At 42.2% G+C, this 27360-nt stretch overlaps 1 protein-coding gene across 1 annotated transcript; it reads left to right on the forward strand.

The window, feature by feature from the left end:
• LOC139755677 (arylsulfatase H-like) lies at positions 1-26857 on the forward strand. Its single transcript, XM_071674323.1, is given in 14 exon segments — positions 1-100; positions 4945-5116; positions 5576-5679; positions 13885-14013; positions 16839-17002; positions 18339-18509; positions 20505-20597; positions 20599-20738; positions 21387-21562; positions 21856-22040; positions 22970-23047; positions 23049-23085; positions 25503-25692; positions 26384-26857. Coding segments are annotated over 14 exon segments (1863 nt in total). The 5' UTR covers positions 1-15; the 3' UTR covers positions 26523-26857.
• Positions 26858-27360: the final 503 nt, after the last annotated feature.

A 27360-nucleotide genomic window follows, 5' to 3' on the forward strand; every position in this document is an offset into this window, starting at 1 on the left:
GTTCGAATCCTGGTCATGGCAGCCGGTCCAGTGTTAACCCAGCTTCAGGAACCATATCAAGCTTCACGACACATATCAACCACAACAACAGTGGCCCACAGTAACACAACAGTAGTAGCTGTTCTTGTTACCGACAGACTTACAGTCACAGTAGTAGATATAAGGGTTGACCGGTCATGTGTCAGGCTGGTTCATTGCTTGATAGGAAAGGTAAACAAGATTCACCAAACGTTAGATCACTTGTAATTCTATCAATAGTTAGCGTAAGGATCCCCTGCTGCTAGAACACAGTTTGTCTAGCATAGTATTTTTTTTTTCTTTTTTATCTCGTCCAACATAGCTATCATTCGAAATGAATATTACGACTCCCACTGTGCGCTCCGAAGCTCAACTCACTGCAGTGTGAAACAGTTCCAACATATTCGATACACTGTATTCAGATATCGAACTTTCCTGTGGTAAATTTCTCTGCTAAATAACTCTTAATATTGTTTGTCTCATGAATTTACCTAACAATCACACCCTCGAGGACCTATAAGTCTTATTATGTTTAACATACTAGAGAAATATCATACTTCGTTCGTGACTCATTCCCTGCTTCATAATCATGCCAGAGCTGTGCTTAATGTTATACCACAATTACGATACACAAATATCATATGTCCTTTGTGCATGTGGGCTTATATCACTGGACGTTTACATACTTTCCATCACATACACTTTGGTATGATGTGAGTTTATGTCGTTGAATCTCATAACGTAAGAAATCCCTAAATGACACCACGATTCGTCATTGCCGTGCAAACATTAATACACTTTATGGGTATGATTATCATATTGTAGCGGGTAGTGTTGTGCCGTTTGGAGGCTTTCGCACTAACACTCTATGTATTGCCGTTTATGAACCGATAAATACGACACATGGCACCAGAAAACATCCTATTACACACACACACACACACACACACACACAGAACGAGAGACAGGGGTACCAACCACATCAGTGATCGTTGGGAAGCGTTCCGTAACCAAGGGTGCCGAAAATTTTTTTAGAGGGTGTGCGAATATTGTGCGAATATATCCCTGGGGATAGGGGAGAAAGAATACTTCCCACGTATCCCCCTTCGTGTCGTAGAAGGCAACTAAAGGGGACGGGAGCGGGGGGGGTCTAGAACCCCTTCCCTCCTTGTATTTTATCTTTCTGAAAGGGGAAACAGAAGGAGTCAAGCTGGGAGTGCTCATCCTCCTCGAAGGCTCAGATTGGGGTGTCTAAATGTGTGTGGATGTAACCAAGATGAGAAAAAAGGAGAGATAGGTAGTATGTTTGAGAAAAGGAACCTGGATGTTTTAGCTCTGAGTGAAATGAAGCTCACAAGGGTAAAGGGGAAGAGTGGTTTGGGAATGTCTTGGGAGTTAAGTCAGGGGTTGGTGAGAGGACAAGAGCAAAGGAAGGAGTAGCACTACTCCTGAAGCAGGAGTTGTGGGAGTATGTGATAGAGCGTAAGAAAGTAAACTCTAGACTGTATGGGTAAAACTGAAAGTAGATGGAGAGAGATGGGTGATTATAGGTGCCTATGCACCTGGTCATGAGAAGAAAGATCATGAGAGGCAAGAGTTTTGGGAGCAGCTAAGTGAGTGTGTTAGTAGCTTTGATGCACGAAATCGGGTTATAGTGATGGGTGATTTGAATGCAAAGACGAGCAATGTGGCAGTTGAGGGTATAATTGGTGTACATGGGGTGTTCGGTGTTGTAAATGGAAATGGTGAAGAGCTTGTAGATTTGTGTGCTGAAAAAAGACTGGTGATTGGGAATACCTGGTTTGGAAAGAGAGATATACATAAGTATACTTATGTAAGTAGGAGAGATGGCCAGAGAGCGTTATTGGATTACGTGTTAATTGATGAGCGTGAAAATGAGACTTTTGGATGTTAATGTGCTGAGAGGGGCAACTGGAGGAATGTCTGATCATTATCTCGTGGAGGCGAAGGTGAAGATATGTAGAGGTTTTCAGAAAAGAAGAGAGAATGTTGGGGTGAAGAGAGTGGTGAGAGTAAGTGAGCTTGGAAAGAAGACTTGGGTGAGGAAGTACCAGAAGAGATTGAATGTACAATGGAAAAAGGTGACAGCAAATGACGTAAGGGGAGTGGGGGAGGAATGGGATGTATTTAAGGAAGCAGAAATGGCTTGCGCAAACGATGCTTGTGGCATGAGAAACGTGGGAGGTGGGCAAATTAGAAAGGTGTAGTGAGTGGTGGGATGAAGAAGTAAGATTGTTATTGAAAGAGAAGAGAGAGGCATTTGGACGATTTTTGCAGGGAAAAAATGCAAATGACTGGGAGGTGTATAAAAGAAAGAGGCAAGAAGTCAAGAGAAAGGTGCAAGAGGTGAAAAAGAGGGCAAATGAGAGTTGGGGTGAGAGAGTATCATCAAATTTTAGGGAGAATAAAAAGATGTTTTGGAAGGAGGTAAATAAAGTGCGTAAGACAAGAGAACAAATGGGAACATTGGTGAAGTGAGAGGGAGGTGGAGTAAGTATTTTGAAGGTTTGTTGAATGTGTTATATGACAGAGTGAGAGATATGTTTTGGTCGAGGTGGTTTGCGAAGTGAGAGGGTCAGGGAGAATGATTTGGTAAACAGAGAAGAGGTAGTGAAAGCTTTGCGGAAGATGAAAGCTGGCAAGGCGGCGGGTTTGGATGGTATCACTTTGGAATTTATTAAAAAAAGGGGGTGACTGTGCTGTTGACAGGTTGGTGAGGATATTTAACATATGTGTGGTTCATGGTGAAGTGCCTGAGGATTGACGGAATGCATGTATAGTGCCATAGTACAAAGGCAAAGGGGATAAAGGTGAGTGTTCAAATTACAGAGGTATAAGTTTGTTGAGTATTCCTGGGAAATTATATAGAGGGAATTGATTGAGAGGGTCAAGGCATGTACAGAGCATCAGATTGGGGAAGAGCAGTGTGGTTTCAGGAGTGGTAGAGGATGTGTCGATCAGGTGTTTGCTTTGAAGAATGTATGTGAGAAATACTTAGAAAAGCAGATGGATTTATATGTAGCATTTATTTATCTGGAAAACGCATATGGTAGATTTGATGGAGATGCTCTGTGGAAGGTATTAAGAGTATATGGTGTGGGAAGGTAAGTTGCTGGAAGCAGTGAAAAGCTTTCATCGAGGATATAAGGTATATGGGCGAGTAGGAAGAAGGGAAAGTGATTGGTTCCCAGCGAATGTCGGTTTGCGTCAGGGGTGCGTGATGTCTCCATAGTTGTTTAATTTCTTTATGGATGGGGCTGTTAGGGAGGTGAATGCAAGAGTTTTGAAGAGAGGGGCAAGTATGCAATCTGTTAAGGATGAGAGAGCTTGGGAAATGAGTCAGTTGTTGTTCGCTGATGATACACCGCTGGTGGCTGATTCGAGAGAGAAACTGCAGAACTTGGTGACTGAGTTTGGTAAAGCGTGTGAAAGAAGAAAGCTGAGAGTAAATGTGAATAAGAGCAAGGTTATTAGGATCAGTAGGGTTGAGGGATAAGTTAATTGGAAGGTAAATTTGAATGGAGAAAAACTGGAGGAAGTGGAGCGTTTTAGATATCTGGGAGTGGATTTGGCAGCGGACGGAACCATAGAACCGGAAGCGAGTCACAGGGTGGGGGAGGGGGCGAAGGTTCTGGGAGCGTTGAAAAATGTGTGGAAGGTGAGAACGTTATCTCGGAAAGCAAAAATGGGTGTGTTTGAAGGAATAGTGGTTCCGCTAATATTATATGGTTGTGAGGCATGGGCGATAGATAGGGTTGTGCGGAGGAGGGTGAATGTGTTGGAAATGAGATGTTTGAGGACAATATGTGGTGTGAGGTGTTTTGATCGCGTAAGTAATGAAAGGGTAAGAGATGTGTGGTAATAAAAAGAGTGTAGTTGAGAGAGCAGAAGAGTGTGTATTGAAATGGTATGGTCACATGTAGAGAATGAGTGAGGAAAGATTGACAAAAAGGATATGTGTCAGAGGTGGAGGGAAAGAGAAGTGGGAGACCAAATTGGAGGTGGAAGGATGGAGTGAAAAAGATTTTGAGCGATCGGGACCTGAACATACGGGAAGGTGAAAGGCATGTAAGGAATAGAGTGAATTGGAACGATGTGGTATACCGGGGGTCGACGTGCTGTCAATGGATTGAACCAGGGCATGTGAAGCATCTGAGGTAAGCCATGGAAAGTTTGGTGGGGCCTGGATGTGGAAAGGGAGCCGTGGTTTCGGTGCATTATACATGACAGCTAGAGACTGAGTGTGGACGAATGTGGCCTTTGTTGTCCTTCCCTAGCGCTACCTCGCGCACGCGGGGGGGAGGGGGTTTTCATTTCATGTGTTGCGGGGTGGTGGCGAGAATGGATGAAGGCAGCATGTATGAATATGAGCATGTGTATGTATGTATATGCCTGTGTATGTATATGCATGTATACGTCGAAATGCATAGGTATGTATGTGTGCCTGTTTGGGCGTGTATGTATAAACATGTGTATGTGGGTGGGTTGGGCCATTCTTTCGTCTGTTTCCTTGCGCTACCTCGCTAACGCGGGAGACAGCGACAAAGTATAATAAATGAAAATAAAATACGAATATTGTATGTCTTGTGGAACGTAAACCGTTTGTGTCAACTTGTGATTGTGATCATGTACTCTCGCGTTGCCTCGTCTCTTAGTATGTGTGTGTGTGTGTGTGTGTGTGTGTGTGTGTGTTCTACCCTTGAAGTGTGTGAAAATCCTATTTATCGTTACTGAGTCTCCAACCGTAGAAGGGCAAATTTGTGACAATATCTCATATCTTTGAAGATCTAGATCAAGCAAAATATGTAATATTTCTGCCTCGTGTGTCTATTTCATCAAAATTCGTGAACATTTTACATAAGTTTGACCTCAGGAAAAAAAGACCATGATGTGTTCTCTGGCCAGCTTGCAGGATGTGTGTTATTCGCTGGTTGTGGTGTACGTTGGTGCTGGTGACGGTGGCGGGCGGCACCAGCTCACGACCTCCCAACATCCTGGTGTTCCTAGCCGACGACCTGGGCATTGGTGACCTCGGCTGTTACGGTAACACCACCATCAAGACACCTAACATAGACAGGTGGGTCACGAGGCAACTTGTGCTCTGTGAGCATCGCTAACATAAAGATCGCTGACTAACATGTACGCTATCAATCCCTACCATCATACTGACGTGGACATTGTCCCTTTGACCCGACCTGTCATAAAGATCGAGTTAAGACAAGCCAAATGTCGAGTGCATAGTGATGATAAGGGTGTAGTGAAGATGGCCTTTGATCCTGATCCCTATAATGATCCAGGGTTGGTGCAAGGCCGGCCGAAGAAGGTGGGTAATTGTAAATACATCTGGGGTGCTTTAAGGGTTAGGCTAATCAAACATATTTTTAAAACCAGGAAAAATAGTCTGTTTGGTGTCAACTGTACCAGCAAAAGAGAAGAGTAAAGAAGAGGCCTTCTAATAGCCCTCATTAAGATATCTAAGAAAGCATGAAGCAACAGGGAAATTGGAGCTAAGTTCGAACTGTGTCTTTCCCCTCAGGCTGGCGTCAGAAGGAGTGAAACTGACCCACCACTTGGCAGCTGCGCCCATGTGCACCCCAAGCCGAGCAGCCGTGCTCACTGGCCGCTACCCTTCTCGCTACGGTGAGTTCCTGCTGACGCTCCGTGGTGGAAGACCATTTAAATCAGAGGAATAACCATATCGGGTATTAAAGTTGGGTTTGGTCTTGCGATACCACTGTTATGTGCAGAGCAGAAAGTTGGGTGAGTAAGATCAGGGAGAGTGAAATATTACGTAGAACTGTGGTTAACTCTATAGCTTGCTTTGTCAGCCAAAATAAGGGATTTATCAATGGAAGATACTATGACTTGGATCCAGCACTATACATGTATTCTTTGACTCTTCGTCCAAAATAGTGTATGCACACAATAGATGGAAACTTCAGTAAGTAGAAGGCTGCTCCTTACCCACCACTCCCTCCACTCTAAACACTTGGAACTTATCGTGATTATCAGCAGATAACTAGATAACTCGCATTGCTGTGATTCATCTGCATATATATATATATATATATATATATATATATATATATATATATATATATATATATATATATATATATATATATATATATATATATATATATATGCGTTAGCGAGGTAGCGCAAGGAAACAGACGAAAGAGTGGCCCACCCCACCCACATACGCATGTATATACACAAACGCCCACACACGCACATATACATTCCTATGCATTTTAACGTATATATACATATACATATATAGACATATACATATATACACATGTACATATTCATACTCGTTGCCTTCATCCATTCCCGTAGCCACCCCGCCACACATGAAATAGCACCCCCCCGCGCGAGGTAGCGTTAGGAAAAGACAACAAAGGCCACATTCGTTCACACTCAGTCTCTAGCTGTCATGTATAATGCACCAAAAACCACAGCTCTCTTTCCTCATCCAGGCCTCTCAGAACTTTCCATGGTTTACTCCAGACGTTTCACATGCCCTGGTTCAATCCATTGACAGCACGTCGACCCCCGGTATACCACATCGTTCCAATTCACTCTTTTCCATGCACGCCTTTCACCCTCCTGCATGTTCAGGTCCCGATCGCTCAAAATCTTTTTCACTCCATCCTTCCATCTCCAATTTGGTCTTCCGCTTCTCCTCGTTCCCTCTACCTCTGACACATGTATTCTCTTTGTCAATCTTTCCTTACTCATTCTCTCCATGTGACTAAACCATTTCAATACACCCTCTTCTGCTCTCTCAACCACACTCTTTTTGTTACCACACATCTCTCTTACCCTTTCATTACTTACTCGATTAAACCACCTCACGCCACATATTGTCTTCAAACATTTCATTTCAACACATCCACCCCTCCTCCGCACAATCCTATCTATAGCCCATGCCTCGCAACCATATGATATTGCTGGAACCACTATTCCTTCAAACATACCCATTTTTGCTCTCCGAGATAATGTTCTCGTCTTCTACACATTCTTCAGCGCTCCCAGAACCTCCCTCCTCCCCGTGACTCACTTCCGCTTCCATGGTTCCATCCACTGCTAAATCCACTCCCAGATATCTAAAGCACCTCACATCCTCCAGTTTTTCTCCATTCAAACTTACCTCCCAGGCAACTTGTCCCTCAATCCTACTGAACCTAATAACCTTGCTCTTATTCACATTTACTCTCAGCTTTTTTCTTTCACACACTTTATCAAACTCAGTCACCAAGTTCTGCAGTGTTTCACCCGAATCAGCCACCAGCGCTGTATCAACAGCGAACAACAACTGACTCACTTCCCAAGCCCTTTCATCCACAACAGACTGCATACTTGCCCCTCTCTCCAAAACTCTTGCATTCACCTCCCTAACAACCCCATCCATAAACAAATTAAACAACCATGGAGACATCACGCACCCCTGACGCAAACCGACATTCGCTAGCAGCCAATCACTTTCCCTTCTTCCTACTCGCCCACATACCTTACATCCTCGATGAAAGCTTTTCACTGCTTCTAGCAACTTACCTCCCACACCATATACTCTTAATACCTTCCACAGAGCATCTCTATCAAATCTACCATATGCCTTTTCCAGATAAATAAATGCTACATATAAATCCATCTGCTTTTTTAAGTATTTCTCACATACATTCTTCAAAGCAAATACCTGATCCACACATCCTCTACCACTCCTGAAACCACACTGCTCCTCCCCAATCTGATGCTCTGTACATGCCTTGACCCTCTCAATCAATTCCCTCCTATATAATTTCCCAGGAAAACTCAACAAACCTATACCTCTGTAATTTGAACACTCACCTTTATCCCCTTTGCCTTTGTACTATGGCACTATACATGCATTCCGTCAATCCTCAGGCACTTCACCATGAACCATACATATATTAAATATCCTCACCAACCTGTCAACAGCACAGTCACCCCCTTTTTTTTAATAAAGTCCATAGTAATACCACCCAAACCCGCCGCCTTGCCAGCTTTCATCTTCAGCAAAGCTTTCACTACCTCTTCTCTGTTTACCAAATCATTCTCCGTGACCCTCTCACTTCGCAAACCACCTCGACCAAAACATATCTCTCACTCTGTCATATAACACATTCAACAAACCTCCAAAATACTTACTCCACCTCCCTCTCACTTCACCAATGTTCCCATTTGTTCTCTTGTCTTACGCACTTTATTTACCTCCTTCCAAAACATCTATTTATTCTCCCAATCATTTGCACTCCTTCCCTCTAAGTACCGCCCAAACGATCTCCCTTTTCCCTTTCACAAGCAACTTTACTTCTTCGTCCAACCACTCATTACCCTTTCTAATCTGCCCATCTTCCACCTTTCGCAATGCCACATGCATCTCTTGCACACTCGATCACTGCTTCCCTAAATACCTCCCATTCCTCAGCCACTACCCTCGCTTCATTTGCTCTCATTTTTTGTCATATACACTCAATCCCTGAAGGTATTTCTTCACACGTCTCCTTCTCAAGCTCACTTACTCTCATCATTCTTTTCTTCCACAAGATAGTGATCACACATCCCACTAGCTGCCCCTCAGCACATTTGCGTCCATAAGTCTCTCTTTTACACGCCTATCAGTTAATACATAATCTGATAATGCCCGTTGACCATCTCTCCTACTCACATACGTATACTTGTGTATATCTCTTTTAAACCAGGTATTTACAATCAAGTCTTTTTTCAGCAAAAAATTCCATAAGTTTTTCACCATTTCCACTCATAACACTGAATACCCAATGTGCACCAATTATACCCTCAATGCTACATTCCTCACTTTTATATCTAAATCACCCATCATTAATTCCCTGTCTCGGGCACAAAACCAACTGACACATTCACTCAGCTGCTCTCAAAACACTTGCCCCTCATGATCTTACCTCTCATGGCCAGTTGTATAAGCACCAATAATATTCCATTTCTCGCCATCCACTTTCAGTTTTACCCATTCCAATCAAGAATTTACTTCCTTACAATCTTTCACACAGTCCCATAACTCCAGCTTCAGTAGTGCTAATTCTTCCTTAGCTCCTGACCCCTCACCAACCCCTAACTTTACTCCCAAGACATTTCTAAACCACTCTTTCCCTTTACCCTTGAGCTTCGTTTCACTCAGAGCCAGAACATGCAGGTTCCCTTCCTCAAACATACTAATTATGCTCTCTTCTCATCTGGGTTACATCCATACACATTCAGACACCTCAATCGGAGCCTTCGAGGAGGATGAGCACTCCTCGTCTGGCTCCTTCTGCTTCCTCTTTTAGAAATTGAAATACATGAAGGGGGAGGTTCCAGCCCCTGCTCCCGCCCCCTTTAGTCGCCTTCTATGACACACGGGAAATATGGAGGAGAATTTTTTCTCTCCTACCTATATATACATATATATATATATATATATATATATATATATATATATATATATATATATATATATATATATATATATATATATATATATATATATTATATTTTTTATTATACTTTGTCGCTGTCTCCCGCGTTTGCGAGGTAGCGCAAGGAAACAGACGAAAGAAATGGCCCCCCCCCCCATACACATGTATATACATACGTCCACACACGCAAATATACATACCTACACAGCTTTCCATGGTTTACCCCAGACGCTTCACATGCCCCGATTCAATCCACTGACAGCACGTCAACCCCGCTATACCACATCGCCCCAATTCACGCTATTCCTTGCCCTCCTCTCACCCTCCTGCATGTTCAGGCCCCGATCACACAAATTCCTTTTCACTCCATCCTTCCACCTCCAATTTGGTCTCCCTCTTCTCCTTGTTCCCTCCACCTCCGACACATATATCTTCTTGGTCAATCTCTCCTCACTCATCCTCTCCATGTGCCCAAACCACTTCAAAACACCCTCTTCTGCTCTCTCAACCACGCTCTTTTTATTACCACACATCTCTCTTACCCTTACGTTACTCACTCGATCAAACCACCTCACACCACACATTGTCCTCAAACATCTCATTTCCAGCACATCCATCCTCCTGCGCACAACTCTATCCATAGCCCACGCCTCGCAACCATACAACATTGTTGGAACCACTATTCCTTCAAACATACCCATTTTTGCTTTCCGAGATAATGTTCTCGACTTCCACACATTCTTCAAGGCCCCCAGGATTTTCGCCCCCTCCCCCACCCTATGATCCACTTCCGCTTCCATGGTTCCATCCGCTGCCAGATCCACTCCCAGATATCTAAAACACTTCACTTCCTCCAGTTTTTCTCCATTCAAACTCACCTCCCAATTGACTTGACCCTCAACCCTACTGTACCTAATAACCTTGCTCTTATTCACATTTACTCTTAACTTTCTTCTTCCACACACTTTTCCAAACTCAGTCACCAGCTTCTGCAGTTTCTCACATGAATCAGCCACCAGCGCTGTATCATCAGCGAACAACAACTGACTCACTTCCCAAGCTCTCTCATCCCCAACAGACTTCATACTTGCCCCTCTTTCCAAAACTCTTGCATTTACCTCCCTAACAACCCCATCCATAAACAAATTAAACAACCATGGAGACATCACACACCCCTGCCGCAAACCTACGTTCACTGAGAACCAATCACTTTCCTCTCTTCCTACACGTACACATGCCTTACATCCTCGATAAAAACTTTTCACTGCTTCTAACAACTTGCCTCCCACACCATATATTCTTAATACCTTCCACAGAGCATCTCTATCAACTCTATCATATGCCTTCTCCAGATCCATAAATGCTACATACAAATCCATTTGCTTTTCTAAGTATTTCTCACATACATTCTTCAAAGCAAACACCTGATCCACACATCCTCTACCACTTCTGAAACCACACTGCTCTTCCCCAATCTGATGCTCTGTACATGCCTTCACCCTCTCAATCAATACCCTCCCATATAATTTACCAGGAATACTCAACAAACTTATACCTCTGTAATTTGAGCACTCACTCTTATCCCCTTTGCCTTTGTACAATGGCACTATGCACGCATTCCGCCAATCCTCAGGCACCTCACCATGAGTCATACATACATTAAATAACCTTACCAACCAGTCAACAATACAGTCACCCCCTTTTTTAATAAATTCCACTGCAATACCATCCAAACCTGCTGCCTTGCCGGCTTTCATCTTCCGCAAAGCTTTCACTACCTCTTCTCTGTTTACCAAATCATTTTCCCTAACCCTCTCACTTTGCACACCACCTCAACCAAAACACCCTATATCTGCCACTCTATCATCAAACACATTCAACAAACCTTCAAAATACTCACTCCATCTCCTTCTCACATCACCACTACTTGTTTTCACCTCCCCATTTGCGCCCTTCACTGAAGTTCCCATTTGCTCCCTTGTCTTACGCACTTTATTTACCTCCTTCCAGAACATCTTTTTATTCTCCCTAAAATTTAATGATACTCTCTCACCCCAACTCTCATTTGCCCTTTTTTCACCTCTTGCACCTTTCTCTTGACCTTCTGTCTCTTTCTTTTATACATCTCCCACTCAATTTCATTTTTTCCCTGCAAAAATCGTCCAAATGCCTCTCTCTTCTCTTTCACTAATACTCTTACTTCTTCATCCCACCACTCACTACCCTTTCTAATCAACCCACCTCCCACTCTTCTCATGCCACAAGCATCTTTTGCGCAATCCATCACTGATTCCCTAAATACATCCCATTCCTCCCCCACTCCCCTTACTTCCATTGTTCTCACCTTTTTCCATTCTGTACTCAGTCTCTCCTGGTACATCCTCACACAGGTCTCTTTCTCAAGCTCACTTACTCTCACCACCCTCTTCACCCCAACATTCACTCTTCTTTTCTGAAAACCCATACAAATCTTCACCTTAGCCTCCACAAGATAATGATCAGACATCCCTCCAGTTGCACCTCTCAGCACATTAACATCCAAAAGTCTCTCTTTCGCACGCCTGTCAATTAACACGTAATCCAATAACGCTCTCTGGCCATCTCTCCTACTTACATAAGTATACTTATGTATATCTCGCTTTTTAAACCAGGTATTCCCAATCATCAGTCCTTTTTCAGCACATAAATCTACAAGCTCTTCACCATTTCCATTTACAACACTGAACACCCCATGTATACCAATTATTCCCTCAACTGCCACATTACTCACCTTTGCATTCAAATCACCCATCACTATGACCCGGTCTCGTGCATCAAAACCACTAATACACTCATTCAGCTGCTCCCAAAACACTTGCCTCTCTTGATCTTTCTTCTCATGCCCAGGTGCATATGCACCAATAATCACCCACCTCTCTCCATCAACTTTCAGTTTTACCCATATTAATCGAGAATTTACTTTCTTACACTCTATCACATACTCCCACAACTCCTGTTTCAGGAGTATTGCTACTCCTTCCCTTGCTCTTGTCCTCTCACTAACCCCTGACTTTACTCCCCAGACATTCCCAAACCACTCTTCCCCTTTACCCTTGAGCTTCGTTTCACTCAGAGCCAAAACATCCAGGTTCCTTTCCTCAAACATACTACCTATCTCTCCTTTTTTCACCTCTTGGTTACATCCACACACATTTAGGCACCCCACTCTGAGCCTTCGAGGAGGATGAGCACTCCCCGCGTGACTCCTTCTTCTGTTTCCCATTTTAGAAAGTTAATACAAGGAGGGGAGGATTTCTGGCCCCCCGCTCCCGTCCCCTCTAGTCGCTTTCTACGACACGCGAGGAATACGTGGGAAGTATTCTTTCACCCCTATCCCCAGGGATAATATACATATATATATACATATACACATACACACACACACACACACACATACGCACATATACACACACACACACATACATATATATACATATGAGAAATGTAAGAAACAATTTAGAAAACTGAAACTTCTAGCTTGAAATGAATGAAAAAAATGAATGTCACATAATGGTTCAACCTCTGGCTATGGAAAAAAGGAAATGTATAATTTATTTACACAAACGTCAATAGCAGTTCTCATCAATTTAACCACTGTATCAATAAGCTTCAATGTCTAAGCTACATTTTTCTCCAATTTCACTATTTTCCTTCACATTTTCAATTGTATCTGAAGGTTCTACTTCAAGAGTGATTGTTTTTTCAGTAAGGGTCTTCACATCTTGGTTACATCCACACACATTTAGGCACCCCACTCTGAGCCTTCGAGGAGGATGCTTTACTTGTGGTGCTGACTTCCCTCTTTAAATTTGATCGCCGTTTCCCGCGTCTGAAGGGCCAGTTGTAGTGGGCCACGCAGGGCTTGTCGGAGGTGCAGTATATATATATATATATATATATATATATATATATATATATATATATATATATATATATATATATATATATATATATATATATACATATATATATATATATATATATATATATATATATATATATATATATATATATATATATATATATATATATATCAACAATACCCTAGATTCATCGAGGGCATTACAATACATGAGAAAGGCACCCATCCCATGCAGGTTAGCAAGAAGAGACATGCGGATGCATCCAACGTAGTGTCATGCACGGAGAGGGGCACCTAAACCTATATTCACGACTGGACATGACTTTTTATTCTTTGTGCAGTGTTAGGTAAGGAGCACTTGTTCAGTAAAACAGATTCCCTGTAGGGATCTGCTACCCAACCATCAATGGAAATATGGAAGGGCAACGTCTTTCTCCACCTCATCTTCCCCACATAACCTGCAGGTTTTCCTCCCTTCCCCAGGCTTGGTGGGGAACGCGTCCATGTGGAGCATCGTCATCACCCACGTAGCAAGCAGAGTGGCCCTGCCCCTGGACGAAGTCACCTTAGCCACGGCTCTCTCTGCTGCCAACTACACCACGGCCTTAGTGGGTGAGCACTGTGGTCCTCAGCCTCATGCTCGACTGTTTTCCTCAGTTCCTTACACCTTCCTCTCCTCCTTCCCTCATCATCTGCTGAACTAATTCTGTCGTCACTCACGTGCAACACCCGAGCCTTATACAACCTATACTCGCCACGTCTCCCTCGGGCATCAGTACGCACGGATCGTATCTCCTAAACTTAAGTTAACTGCTGGACCATACTGCTGGCGGGAACCGAAGTTCACATACGATAACATGTAACGAAGTCTTTAGTTGTCAAAATATTCCCCCGTGATGTTTTCTAAATGACTCCTAAACATTCTTGTCGTTTTCCTTTCGAGATGTTTAGGACAATATAATTTCGTATCTCTTGATAGTCTTCTGAAACATCAAAGCATGTAAGAATGGCAAAAAGTTAGGAAGTTATAGAAACGCCTGCATATATATATATATATATATATATATATATATATATATATATATATATATATATATATATATATATATATATATATATATATATATATATATTCGTATGAGTCCACAGGGAAAATGAAACACGATAAGTTCCCAAGTGCACTTTCGTGTAATAATCACATCATCAGGGGAGACACGAGAGAGAAATAGTCAGTTGAGATACATCGAAGAGACGAAGCTAGGACGCCATTTGGTAAACATGCGATTGTCCAAGACAGACAACAAGCGTTATGACATAAACTTATCATTTTACAAATTTTATCAACAATAAAGTTATCTAGTTTGTATAGACCATCACTAGTATTAAGATTATAATTCTTTGTGTATTTAGTAATAGAAGATTCAATGATATTTCTTGTGGTAATAGAGTATTATTAAATACACAAAGAATTATAATCTTAAAGTTAGTGATGGTCTGTACAAATTAGATAACTTTATTGTTGAAAAGATTTGTAAATTGATAAGTTTATGAACGCTTATTGTCTGTCTTGGACGATCGCATATTTACCAAATGGCGTCCTAGCTTCGTCTCTTCGATGTATCTCAACTGACTATTTCTCTCTTGTGTCTCCCCTGATGATGTGTTCATTACACGAAAGTGCACTTGGGCACGTATCGTGTTTCATTTTCCCCGTGGACTATAGGAATATCTTGATCACGCGCAAAATTATGATCCTTTCCAATATATATATATATATATATATATATATATATATATATATATATATATATATATATATATATATATATTCATAATTCGCCATTTCCCGCGTTAGTGAGGTAGCGTTAAGAACAGAGAACTGAGCCTTAGAGGGAATATCCTCTCTTGGCCCCCTTCTCTGTTCCTTCTTTTGGAAAATTAAAAACGAGAGGGGAGGATTTCCAGCCCCTGGCTCCCTCCCCTTTTAGTCGCCTTCTACGACACGCAGGGAATACGTGGGAAGTATTCGTTTTCCCCTATCCCCAGGGATAATATATATATATATATATATATATATATATATATATATATATATATATATATATATATATATATATATGTATATATATATATATATGTATATAAATATATATATATATATATATATATATATATATATATATATATATATATATATATATATATATATATATATATATATATATATATACTGTACGTGGTTCTCCGTGTTTTGTCGTCGAAGAGTTTTGAGTTAACACTTATTCTTTGCCATGAAACCCAGCATCTTGTTGGCCTTATCTCATGCACCTGGCATGACATACCTTCGGTTATCACTCTTAATCTATCCATTTTTTCTTCTTTTACTTTTAAAAACGTTATATCACATAATTACATGTTGATGACACTTTTTTTACGCCGAAATGACCTTCGGGCTATATTTCCGGATTATATCAGCTGATTTTGAAGTTCTCTTGGCGAGTCCTGCCTGCAGATTGTTGGGACAGAGGGTGAAAAGTATGGGTTCTCTAGGGCTGAGCCTTGTGACACCTCACTAGTCACGTGCAGGCGGGAGGATGCTTCCCAACGGAATATACTGCGCATTATCTTCTGTCTGTGAGCCAGTCCACTGTCGAAGATTTCTGAGGCCGAGAGCTTTGATTTCACTGAGTAGTCTTGTATATGGTCCTTTTCTTTAAGGCTTTACAAGATTTAGAGAATGTAACATTTGATGGAATTTCGAAGTCTCAGTTATTCCATGAATGATGAAAGGATCATATTAGATTAATTAACATTAGTCTCCGACTTTTTTAACCCATGTTGATGATCCGTTGATCCATTTGTTAACTTTAAAAACCTGATGTTTCTGTCTCTGATTATTTTCCCTAACAATGCTTTTTTTGCATGAGTGAAGTAGGGCTAATAGAAGTGCTCCTGTTTTATATCTCCAGTTTAGAAAATTAGTGTTGCATTAGGAAGCTTCCAGTCTTCTGGCACTTGGCCTTCAGGGAGTGAATTGCTACAAAGCTTTACTGATCGGGAATTTCAGTTCCCAGCTTACTTTTTCTAATATCATCAGACTTACTCGGATATAATATCTTTAGGTACTCTAGTCCTTTAAATCACTGGATATCTAATACGTCTAATTTTTCATTTTCGGTACTTAGAAAAAAAACTCATGTGCCTGTGGTATAATAGAGGGTTTTTCTCCAGCTCAAACACAGTGTCGAAATGCGTCTGGAAGAGAAACCATTCTTTGATTATCGCTAATCAAGATCTTTTCCTTAGGTGGTGGGTCAATACTATCCTTAAGGTTTCTCCTCATGTTTTTAGAAATTCATTTCCTTCAAAGCCTTTCTTCTGGTTCTCAATTTCTCTCCATAATCTCTGTGTAATCTAAATATACCGCCTTACTTCAGGAAAGTGGCATTTGGGTTCACACTGTGACTTCCTGGGCAGAAACTGCTCGGGTCCCCTGAACTACGGCTTCCATTCCTTTTTCGGGATCCCAGTCACGCTCTTCCAGGAGTTCCGGGGTCCTCGCGTCTTCTGGAAGTTCCCACTGGATGACCTGGAGTATCAGGTGAGGGGCTGGCGCCACAAGGTCATGCATGACCAGAGTCCAAGAGTCGGAAAGGAGAACAATCTCTGTTTTCCTTGACTAACCATCGCCACTGTTTCTTTATTTTCATGCTCCCTTGCGGTGACTTTTCTTACTTCTAAAACTTGTCTCTAGACTTTCATTCTCCTCTTTTCATATCTGTATGTTCTTGAATACCTCTAATTGCACAGTACCTTATCATTTTCTTACGTATATTTTCTTCTATATAACTTACCACTCTTATATAGCAATCTCTATATAGGATATCTTTTTTTCTATTTACTTTCTAACTTTAGATAAGATTTTGATTGCATTTTCTTTCAGGAGTTTTTCTCTCTAAGAAGTCATACCAAAGTTTGGTTAATTTGTTTACCAGTCTTATATAGCAATCTCTATATAGGATATCTTTTTTTCTATTTACTTTCTAACTTTAGATAGAATTTTGATTGCATTTTCTTTCAGGAGTTTTTCTCTCTAAGAAGCCATACCAAAGTTTGGTTAATTTGTCAACCTTCTTACAACCCATCCCTTCTGTTAGCACTCCCAAGAACGCCTCATCAAAGTTCTTCCACCTCCCACATCTCGTCCTCCAATCATATTAATCAAGAGATATAACTATAGCTTTACGTTCAGCCACCTGGATGTGGATATCTCTATACATTATCTTCACTGCACATATATATATATATTTTTTTTCGAGTTAAGAATATTTTCTCCTTCCCTTGAAAAGAATAATTCGCTTCACATTTTACCGTCCAGTCACGGGCAAGGATTAAGGGCGGTGATGAGCCGATTCACTACGAATGTATGAGTTTAAGATCAACTAATAATCCAATGAATATACTTTGAGAGCCAGAAAACTCGGCAGCAGAAAATAGCACAAAAGACTCATGTTATCCAGTATACAAGCTGGAACTTTGATAAAATCAAATCTATTGCCAAGTATAGAATGAAACGGGCGGAGTCATTTACTGAAAAAAACATAAGCAAATGAAGTGATTTTGTGTTATTATTGCCATTTTTTCTTGCTGGCTTTTATTCTGGAAGGAATGGTAGGTGGGAAAGGTGCGATGAAGAGGGAGCCTTCTGCTTACCGTAATGTCTTCCACCTATATAGATTAAGATTTTGATATCATAATTCCCTTCCAGAGGACAAGTTCCACATAGTCTCATCAGATCTTCTATTATATGGTTTTCCCATGGACTGTCCTGCAGCAGATAACCTCGTCATAAACCCTCAGGTCTTCAGTTACATAGCCCTCCCATGTGTCCTCCTCCAGCAGGTCTTTTGCTATAGGACAGCTTTCCCATGTCTCAGGGGTTGGCCGGGTCTTGGATGGCACTACTGGCCGGCGTGGTGGTGACTGGAAGAATGCTAGGCTTGAGGCGAAGAATGATGGTGCCGCTCCTCCTGATAAGCAACCTCCTCATGTTCCTCTTGTGGTTCAGGATCACCCACTCCTCCAACATCAAGAACTGGTTAGCTTTGGTAAATATAAACTCTGTGGTTGTCTGTACTGAAGGTGGTGAGTCGAAAATATCTTCGGAGCGAGTCGCGACGGAGGTGTGTCGAAGCTACTCATGTTATCTTTCATATTGATGCTTGTTCGTAGGTAATACCCCAAAGTAGATTGATTACCTGTGCTTTAACTTCTACGTTTCATATATTCTTATATCAACTGCTCTGTATTTTCTTGAATCACTTCCCAATGTTATCTTTTCATTTTTTTTTACAAGAGATTCAAAGACTTTTTGCCGTAGAATCACCTTTCATTTGTTATATTTCTTTTTCTTTTTTTCATAAACCAAAATATATTCAGAAGTTTTTCATAGTCCTTGTGATCAATGCATTAATAATGGTGCTCTGTGTGTGTGTATGTGTATGTATGCATGTATGTATGTGTGTGTGTGTGCATGTGTGTGTGGAGTGTGTGTGTGTGTGAGTGTGTGTGTAATGACTAATTGTAATCATCTATATATACAGTACGAGGAGGAAGTCTTACACTCGTAGGCCCCCATTTCTTGAACATTTTCTACTATCATACATCTTACATCAAGCAAGTCCTCAGTTATTTCATTCATCCACGACTCTTATCCTATAAAGATATTTCTTTACATCTTTCTTTTTCTTAACGTTTCCCGCTTTATTCCATGTTGTGGCCTCTGCTTGCTCTATCTTTACTTTTCTCGAAGAATTGTTCGCCGTCCACGTCATCAATTTGTCTTAAAAGCTGAAAGGTTGTGATCAGGTCACCTCGATGGGCCACATACAAAGTGAGAGTGTATGTGGTCTTAGAATTATCTTTAACATCTGAAGAAGGTGTTAAAGATGTTTCGGTTGGTGGATGTAGTAGCTTACGTTGACGACCTTAATGACCCTGGCAGTTGATAGACCTAAAGCCCAAACAACCAACCAACCAACCAGGTCACCTCCCACCCTTCTATCTTTCAAGGTGGGTAACTTTAAGGTTAACAGGTCTGGTAATCTCGGTGCCATCTTTGTTGCTCTCCTCTGGACCTGCTATAGCTATTAGTTCCTTGTGCATCTAAGATGCGGTAACCAAACGTGAGAAGCATATTCTAGTTTTGACTTTACGTAAGATGTGAACACCTTGCTGAATATTTCTTATTCATGAACTTCAGTACGTTACTAATATTCAGTTAGCAAACATTTGGTCTTCTTTACTATTATCCTGAGGCGGGACTCTGGCGACCTTTGCATAATCTGTAACAAATCCAGGTAGGAGAGTCCATACCCCTCTAGTGAGTCACACGGATCAAAAGAATGTTGGTCCAAAGCAAAACCCTGTGGCACGCAACCCGTTGTTCCCTTCCACTAAGATCATCTATCCTTAGGATAGTCCAGTTTCTTAACCCGCATCCCTGTGCGGTACAATCCCACATGCTTTCTGGCAGACCAGTTACAAACAATCCACCCAGTCTTTCCTTTCGTCTGAGACAGGAGCTCACTCTCGTGTAGAAAAAAAAAATGCAAGAGGTTCGTTACTCAGGATCTCTTTCCCTTTAAACAGAACTGTCTCTCAGACAATTTCTCCTACATACAGCCATCATTTGCCTTTATGGTTATCGATTCCAGAACCTTAAAGACCACACACATGAAATACTTGACAAATAGGGTATAGTGAAGAAGGTGTGGTGATTACTGTTTCAGTGAAGATGAGGATGTTGTGAAGAGTTAATTTAGTGAAGATGAGTGTGTACTGAGGGTGTAGTCGAATGAAGATAAACGTGTAATGAAGATGACCTTTTTGACCTGACCCCAAGCTAATGCAAGCTAGGTTTAACGCCAGCCTCCTTGACCTTTGCTTGGGTCATTTCAGTGAAGTTTACTAAAGGTGAGGGTTTAGTAAAGATGACCTGTTTTGACCTGACCCAACCTAGGTTCATCGCAGCAGACTGTAGGTCTACCTAAGGAGGCGGCAAATAAGTGGAGTAATTCGTCCATGCTTACCTCTGTCGGCAGATGTCACCTTGGCTATTCAGGATGGCTAACTCTATGCTGCTGCGTGACGGTAAAGTGGTGGAGCAACCCATACGACTGGACGGCCTCTCGCAGCAGGCTGGTGCAGGAGTCCCGCCAGTTCCTGGCACAACACGCCAACGACGACCGCCCTTTCTTCCTCTTCCATTCCTTCGCCCACGTCCACACCCCAATGTTCTCCGCTCCTCACATGGCTGGTGTCAGTCGACACGGCAGGTTCTCCACCCACCGTTATTGTCATTATCATTATTGAGCGTACAGGGAAGTCCAACCCAAGCCTTGTTGCTGGAAAGAAAGACACAGGATCCAGAAAAGGTGATAGAACAAGTAATAATTCTCTCAACGTAGTGCAGGCACCTGGCTACATTGTGGATGGGGTCCCTTTGCTCTCAAAAATAAACTTATTGAATATTCAGTTAGAATGTTATCACCGTAACATTGATATTTGGAACAACCCACCTGGTAGGTCAATATGAATATTATCAGTATTTCAGTAGCGAGAGAGAGAGAGAGAGAGAGAGAGAGAGAGAGAGAGAGAGAGAGAGAGAGAGAGAGAGAGAGAGAGAGAGAGAGAGAGAGAGGGGAGGGGGGGGGGAGAATTAGTAGGATATGTGAGGCTCTGTACATAGACAAAACCGCTGGGCAGACCAATGACTCGATTCTCTGAGAAGAAATGCCTGATCAGAATTTGATATCTTTCGTGAGGCGGGAAAGTATGCGTTCGGATGGCCTTCCTTCCCAGCCAGGTTAAAAGATCGAGTTCGACCTGACTAATCTTAAGGCAAACGGTGACTCTAAGTCTAGCCTGACTGACTGACGATCTGGTCATAAAACTTTACGAATCTCACATGACTCCTCGGTCAGGTACGGGGACAACGTTGAGGAGATGGACGAGAGCGTAGGAGCCGTGCTGGACGCCCTCAGGGAGTATGGCCTGGAGGAAAACACCATCGTGTACTTCACCTCGGACCAAGGGGGCCACATCGAGGCCATAGATTACGACGGACAGCGTATTGGAGGCCACAATGGCCGTTTCAAAGGTAAGTGAGGCCATATTGATTCTTACCGAGGACGGCGAAGTTATCATTCTCAAAGGATAGTGGACACTCTCACTCAGAGAAAAATAACTAAGTCGAGAGTCAGAGATAACTGTCATCACACGGAAGAGAGAGTTGCCTTATCTGACTCCCCTTCACAGGAACGTGGCAACTTCTCTCATTTATGGAAAGGGAAAATCCACGGCAATAAATCTACGACGATGAAGGTGGAACTCAGCAACTTCAGGATACGTTGTAGGGTAGCAACACCCATCTTTCTGCTCCACCTGTTGCAGGAGGCAAGGCGCAAGGGGGTCCCGAGGGTGGAATCCGAGTGCCAGGGATGTACCGGTGGAAGGGTCATCTGCCCAGTGGCACCATTGTGGACACGCCAACTTCCCTGATGGATCTGATGCCTACACTCCTGGACCTGGCTCAGCTACCACCCATGCAACAGCTCCTGCCAGAGGCCGCCCATAAGGTCAAGACCTGCCTGCCGCCTTAACCATAATGCACCGTACAACACAGCCTTGACACTTCACTTAGCATTACCATGGGTTTACGTTACAGCAGTACCACAACTACGTCCTTCCACTAGCACCATAACGACATTCTTCCTCTGGTAACACAACTACATTCTGCGGTAGGATCATATCTACATCCTATCAGAGGTACCATAACTACATTCGACAATAGCCTCGTCACTACATGTTACACTACCGACGAAAGTACACATTCTACAGTACCACAAGAATTACATCCTTCCAGTGGCACCCTTAATGAATTATACAATACTACATCCTACAGTAGTACCGCAAATACATTCCACAATAGCTCCAAAGGTACATATTACAGTAGCACTATAACTACATCTTAATTTAGCACTATAACTACATCTTAATTTAGCACTATAACTACTTCTTACTGTAGAACAGTAACTGCATCTTGCAACAACACGACAACACCATCCTACAACAGTACGACATCCACATCCTACATCCTTGACATTACCATCAAACTGAAGCTGTAGGTATGACAGGCAGAACTAGAGTAGATAAAAAATGCCATAAATTCCATTGTAACCTTTATGTATTGTTATCAAGCTTTTAGTTGGCTTAGTTTTGCTTTAAAACAATTTTCTCTGGAATATCACTTTCATTCTGGCTTCACCCTTCTCATACCTCTATGAAGAGACAAGGCCTGATGAGGTTTTCGAAGTCCAAGTTAAGATCTCACCTTATTTCCCGTTGTGTTATGATATTTTTGTGGCTCCTGATTCAGTTGCATTTTTAATTTCCATTCGGATCAATATCTCATCCTTCAGAAGACAGGAATTAAAGATGAATTTATAAAACTTCAGCCAAAGTTCGGACTGTCAGGGAAATTCATGTTGTGTTTGCCTCCCTGCAGGAGCTGGATGGAATGAGCATCGCGAAGCTCCTCACCAGCGACACTACAACAACCGAACCCCGCATCATGCTCCACCACTTGTCGTCAAGTCATCCATGCCGTCAGGCTCTCACAAGGTCAGCAGAAAGATGTGTCAAGGCTAGCTTAAGGTCAAGGGTCATTTCTATTTTTTTGGAGGGTCATTGTCACTCGAGAAAGGTAAGATGAGGGATGAGATATATCGGGTAATGGACATGGCGGATAGGATCTAGCGAAAATGTTTACATCACTTACGATGTGGATGGATGCCTCTGATCTCCAGACGACACCATTCAGACCGGTAAAGAAAGCAATAATAAACTTTAACATTCTCCTGATAATGATGATACTATTTTCAAATATCATCCAAAATCCTTATCTCATTATACAAAATATGCAATGGCAGACAGAGAAAGAGAGAGGAGAGGAGAAAGAGTGGATACTTACTAGGACTTAAAAGATTTCGTCAAAAGGCAGGGTTATCGCGTAGCGATTACCATAAGGAAATCTAGGCTTCAAAGAATTAATGAATCGTGTGGGTTACGTGTTGTCGAACGTCAGGTATGACGTAGAGGGATTTTATGTGTATGTGTGGCATGAAAGTCAGTAGCCCAGTTATGGTTGAAGCAGAGATAAAAGACAACTACCTACGATAAAGCAGTGAAACTTAAATACCAGTGCAGTGCTCTCTCAAAACCCAGGACAATAGTACCAGAAATATATATATATATATATATATATATATATATATATATATATATATATATATATATTATTTTATTTTTTATTATACTTTGTCGCTGTCTCCCGCGTTTGCGAGGTAGCGCAAGGAAACAGACGAAAGAAATGGCCCAATCCCCCCCACACACATGTATATACATACGTCCACACACGCAAATATACATACCTACACAGCTTTCCATGGTTTACCCCAGACGCTTCACATGCCTTGATTCAATCCACTGACAGCACGTCAACCCCGGTATACCACATCGCTCCAATTCACTCTATTCCTTGCCCTCCTTTCACCCTCCTGCATGTTCAGGCCCCGATCACACAAAATCTTTTTCACTCCATCTTTCCACCTCCAATTTGGTCTCCCTCTTCTCCTCGTTCCCTCCACCTCCGACACATATATCCTCTTGGTCAATCTTTCCTCACTCATTCTCTCCATGTGCCCAAACCATTTCAAAACACCCTCTTCTGCTCTCTCAACCACGCTCTTTTTATTTCCACACATCTCTCTTACCCTTACGTTACTCACTCGATCAAACCACCTCACACCACACATTGTCCTCAAACATCTCATTTCCAGCACATCCATCCTCCTGCGCACAACTCTATCCATAGCCCACGCCTCGCAACCATACAACATTGTTGGAACCACTATTCCTTCAAACATACCCATTTTTGCTTTCCGAGATAATGTTCTCGACTTCCACTCATTCTTCAAGGCCCCCAGAATTTTCGCCCCCTCCCCCACCCTATGATCCACTTCCGCTTCCATGGTTCCATCCGCTGCCAGATCCACTCCCAGATATCTAAAACACTTCACTTCCTCCAGTTTTTCTCCATTCAAACTCACCTCCCAATTGACTTGACCCTCAACCCTACTGTACCTAATAACCTTGCTCTTATTCACATTTACTCTTAACTTTCTTCTTCCACACACTTTACCAAACTCAGTCACCAGCTTCTGCAGTTTCTCACATGAATCAGCCACCAGCGCTGTATCATCAGCGAACAACAACTGACTCACTTCCCAAGCTCTCTCATCCCCAACAGACTTCATACTTGCCCCTCTTTCCAAAACTCTTGCATTTACCTCCCTAACAACCCCATCCATAAACAAATTAAACAACCATAGAGACATCACACACCCCTGCCGCAAACCTACATTCACTGAGAACCAATCACTTTCCTCTCTTCCTACACGTACACATGCCTTACATCGTCGATAAAAACTTTTCACTGCTTCTAACAACTTTCCTCCCACACCATATATTCTTAATACCTTCCACAGAGCATCTCTATCAACTGTATCATATGCCTTCTCCAGATCCATAAATGCTACATACAAATCCATTTGCTTTTCTAAGTATTTCTCACATACATTCTTCAAAGCAAACACCTGATCCACACATCCTCTACCACTTCTGAAACCACACTGCTCTTCCCCAATCTGATGCTCTGTACATGCTTTCACCCTCTCAATCAATACCCTCCCATATAATTTCCCATATATATATATACATAAGAATTGGAGTTAAACAAATCTCATGACTGGGAGTCACTGAGAAAGACATTGTAATGACTACGAGGTCCTGAGGATAAGGAGTTGTTGAGAAGCAATTATAGTGGTGGTTGGGAGTTCCTGAGGGACATTAATAGTAGATGGCAATGTTATACGGTGAGCGCATTAACTTCCTAATCGGTGTGTGAGGGGAACATAGGCCAGACGCCACTCACTACTGTAAGTAACCACTAACTCCCGCTCTTGACGGCTCCCCGGCAGGAAAACACGTATACAAAATGTACCTGAAGAGGCAGCGATGGTTCCCGGGCGGCTCACAGTGCGGCTGGGGCCACCTCCAAGGCTGCAACTGTGCCGCTGACGTCGATGACGTCTCCCATCAGCCCCACCTGTATGACCTCAGCCGTGACCCTTACGAAGACGATGACCCAATAAGCCCCGACACAGAAGAGTAAGTCTACTGCAAAAGAGAGAAACTTGATGTTAGATTTATCGGATATATTCTGGTTTTGATCACATGGATTGCATTCACAAATACCAATTACCGTCACTGGATCATACTGGAACAAAAATAACGTATTCAGACATCTAGTAAAAACAAAGTTATTATAATATCAATCGACAGCTCTTAGTTCATAACAGATATTCCTCCGTTTATTGTGGTACATAAAAAGGTATATGCCTCCATTTTCTGACAAATGTGTCAACATATGGTAAGGTAAATTGCTGTCGATCAAGTGACGATGTGTGGTCACACCAAACTGGGATATCTTCTCCAGACTAAGAGAGTGTAGGTTGTATAGTGAAGCAGTGACGAGTGTATAGTATAGACTGTAGTGTGTAGAGGATAGGTTTGATGTGTACAATGTAGTGTAGCTGTTGCATTTACATTCTAATCAATGTAGGTTGTACTTATGCTGCGTGAAGAGTGTGCCATGTGTAGAGCAGGGAGTGTAGTTTGTGTATTGGGAAGTGTATCATGTGTAGAACGGGGAGTGTACTGTGTTTAGAGTGAGAAGTGTACCATGTGTAGAGCAAGGGGTGTAGTATGTAAATTGTAGTATTATGTGTATAGAGTGAGGAGTGTACCGTAGTGTGTGGAGTGAGGTGCACGTGCCGTCACTAAGGGATATCTCCGGCAGGTACCAGGAGGTTGTGAGCCTTCTGCAGCAGTACGTGAAGGAGTGGTCAGCTAGGGTCACCTACCCTCCCTCCCTGCTAAATAACCGCTCCCTGATGGAATGGAACCCCTGGCTACAACCAGTTTGTCTCACCTGCTGAACCCTCCATCTGCTGACCCATGCAGGCACCTACCTACCTTCCTGCCTGCCTTCTACTCGTCTGTCTACCTACTAACCTGATTAACGTTGATGTTTAAGGCTGAAAACCTATTCCAGCGACTCGCCTGCAAACTCCCCAGACTGTTCAAACATACTGACCTGCAAACTCTCTCATGTATTTTCTCCCGTTGTGCTAAACACCTGACTTTTCCCCCTGTTCACTTGTGCATCTACTTACCTGCGCAGTGGTACCTTGTACATATCACCAGATTTAGTACCTGCTAAAATGTACAAAAATCATTTTACAGTAATAAGAAAAAAAAAAGATGCACAGACTGACATGTCTCTCTCCTGGTGATGCGGGAAATCCTGCTCAGAGCAAATGAATTAAGAATAATGATCTGGGAAGCAGTTGAGCAACACCATGTTTTGATTTCCAGAAAGGATCGTAACAGCAACTGACTTGGTGCACTTGTAGACTCTAACCCTTTTCATAATTTTCAGGTTTTGCGGCCACTGTGTTTAATTTGTTTATGGATGGGGTTGTTAGAGAGGTGAATGCAAGAGTTTTGGAAAGAGGGGCAAGTATGAAGTCTGTTGTGGATAAGGGAGCTTGGGAAGTGAGTCAGTTGTTGTTCGCTGATGATACAGCGCTGGTGGCTGATTCATGTGAGAAACTGCAGAAGCTGGTGACTGAGTTTGGTAAAGTGTGTGAAAGAAGAAAGTTAAGAGTAAATGTGAATAAGAGCAAGGTTATTAGGTACAGTAGGGTTGAGGGTCAAGTCAATTGGGAGGTGAGTTTGAATGGAGAAAAACTGGAGGAAGTAAAGTGTTTTAGA

Source organism: Panulirus ornatus, chromosome 19 (assembly GCF_036320965.1).
Source record: "Panulirus ornatus isolate Po-2019 chromosome 19, ASM3632096v1, whole genome shotgun sequence".
In the NCBI taxonomy this organism is placed as follows: domain Eukaryota; kingdom Metazoa; phylum Arthropoda; class Malacostraca; order Decapoda; family Palinuridae; genus Panulirus; species Panulirus ornatus.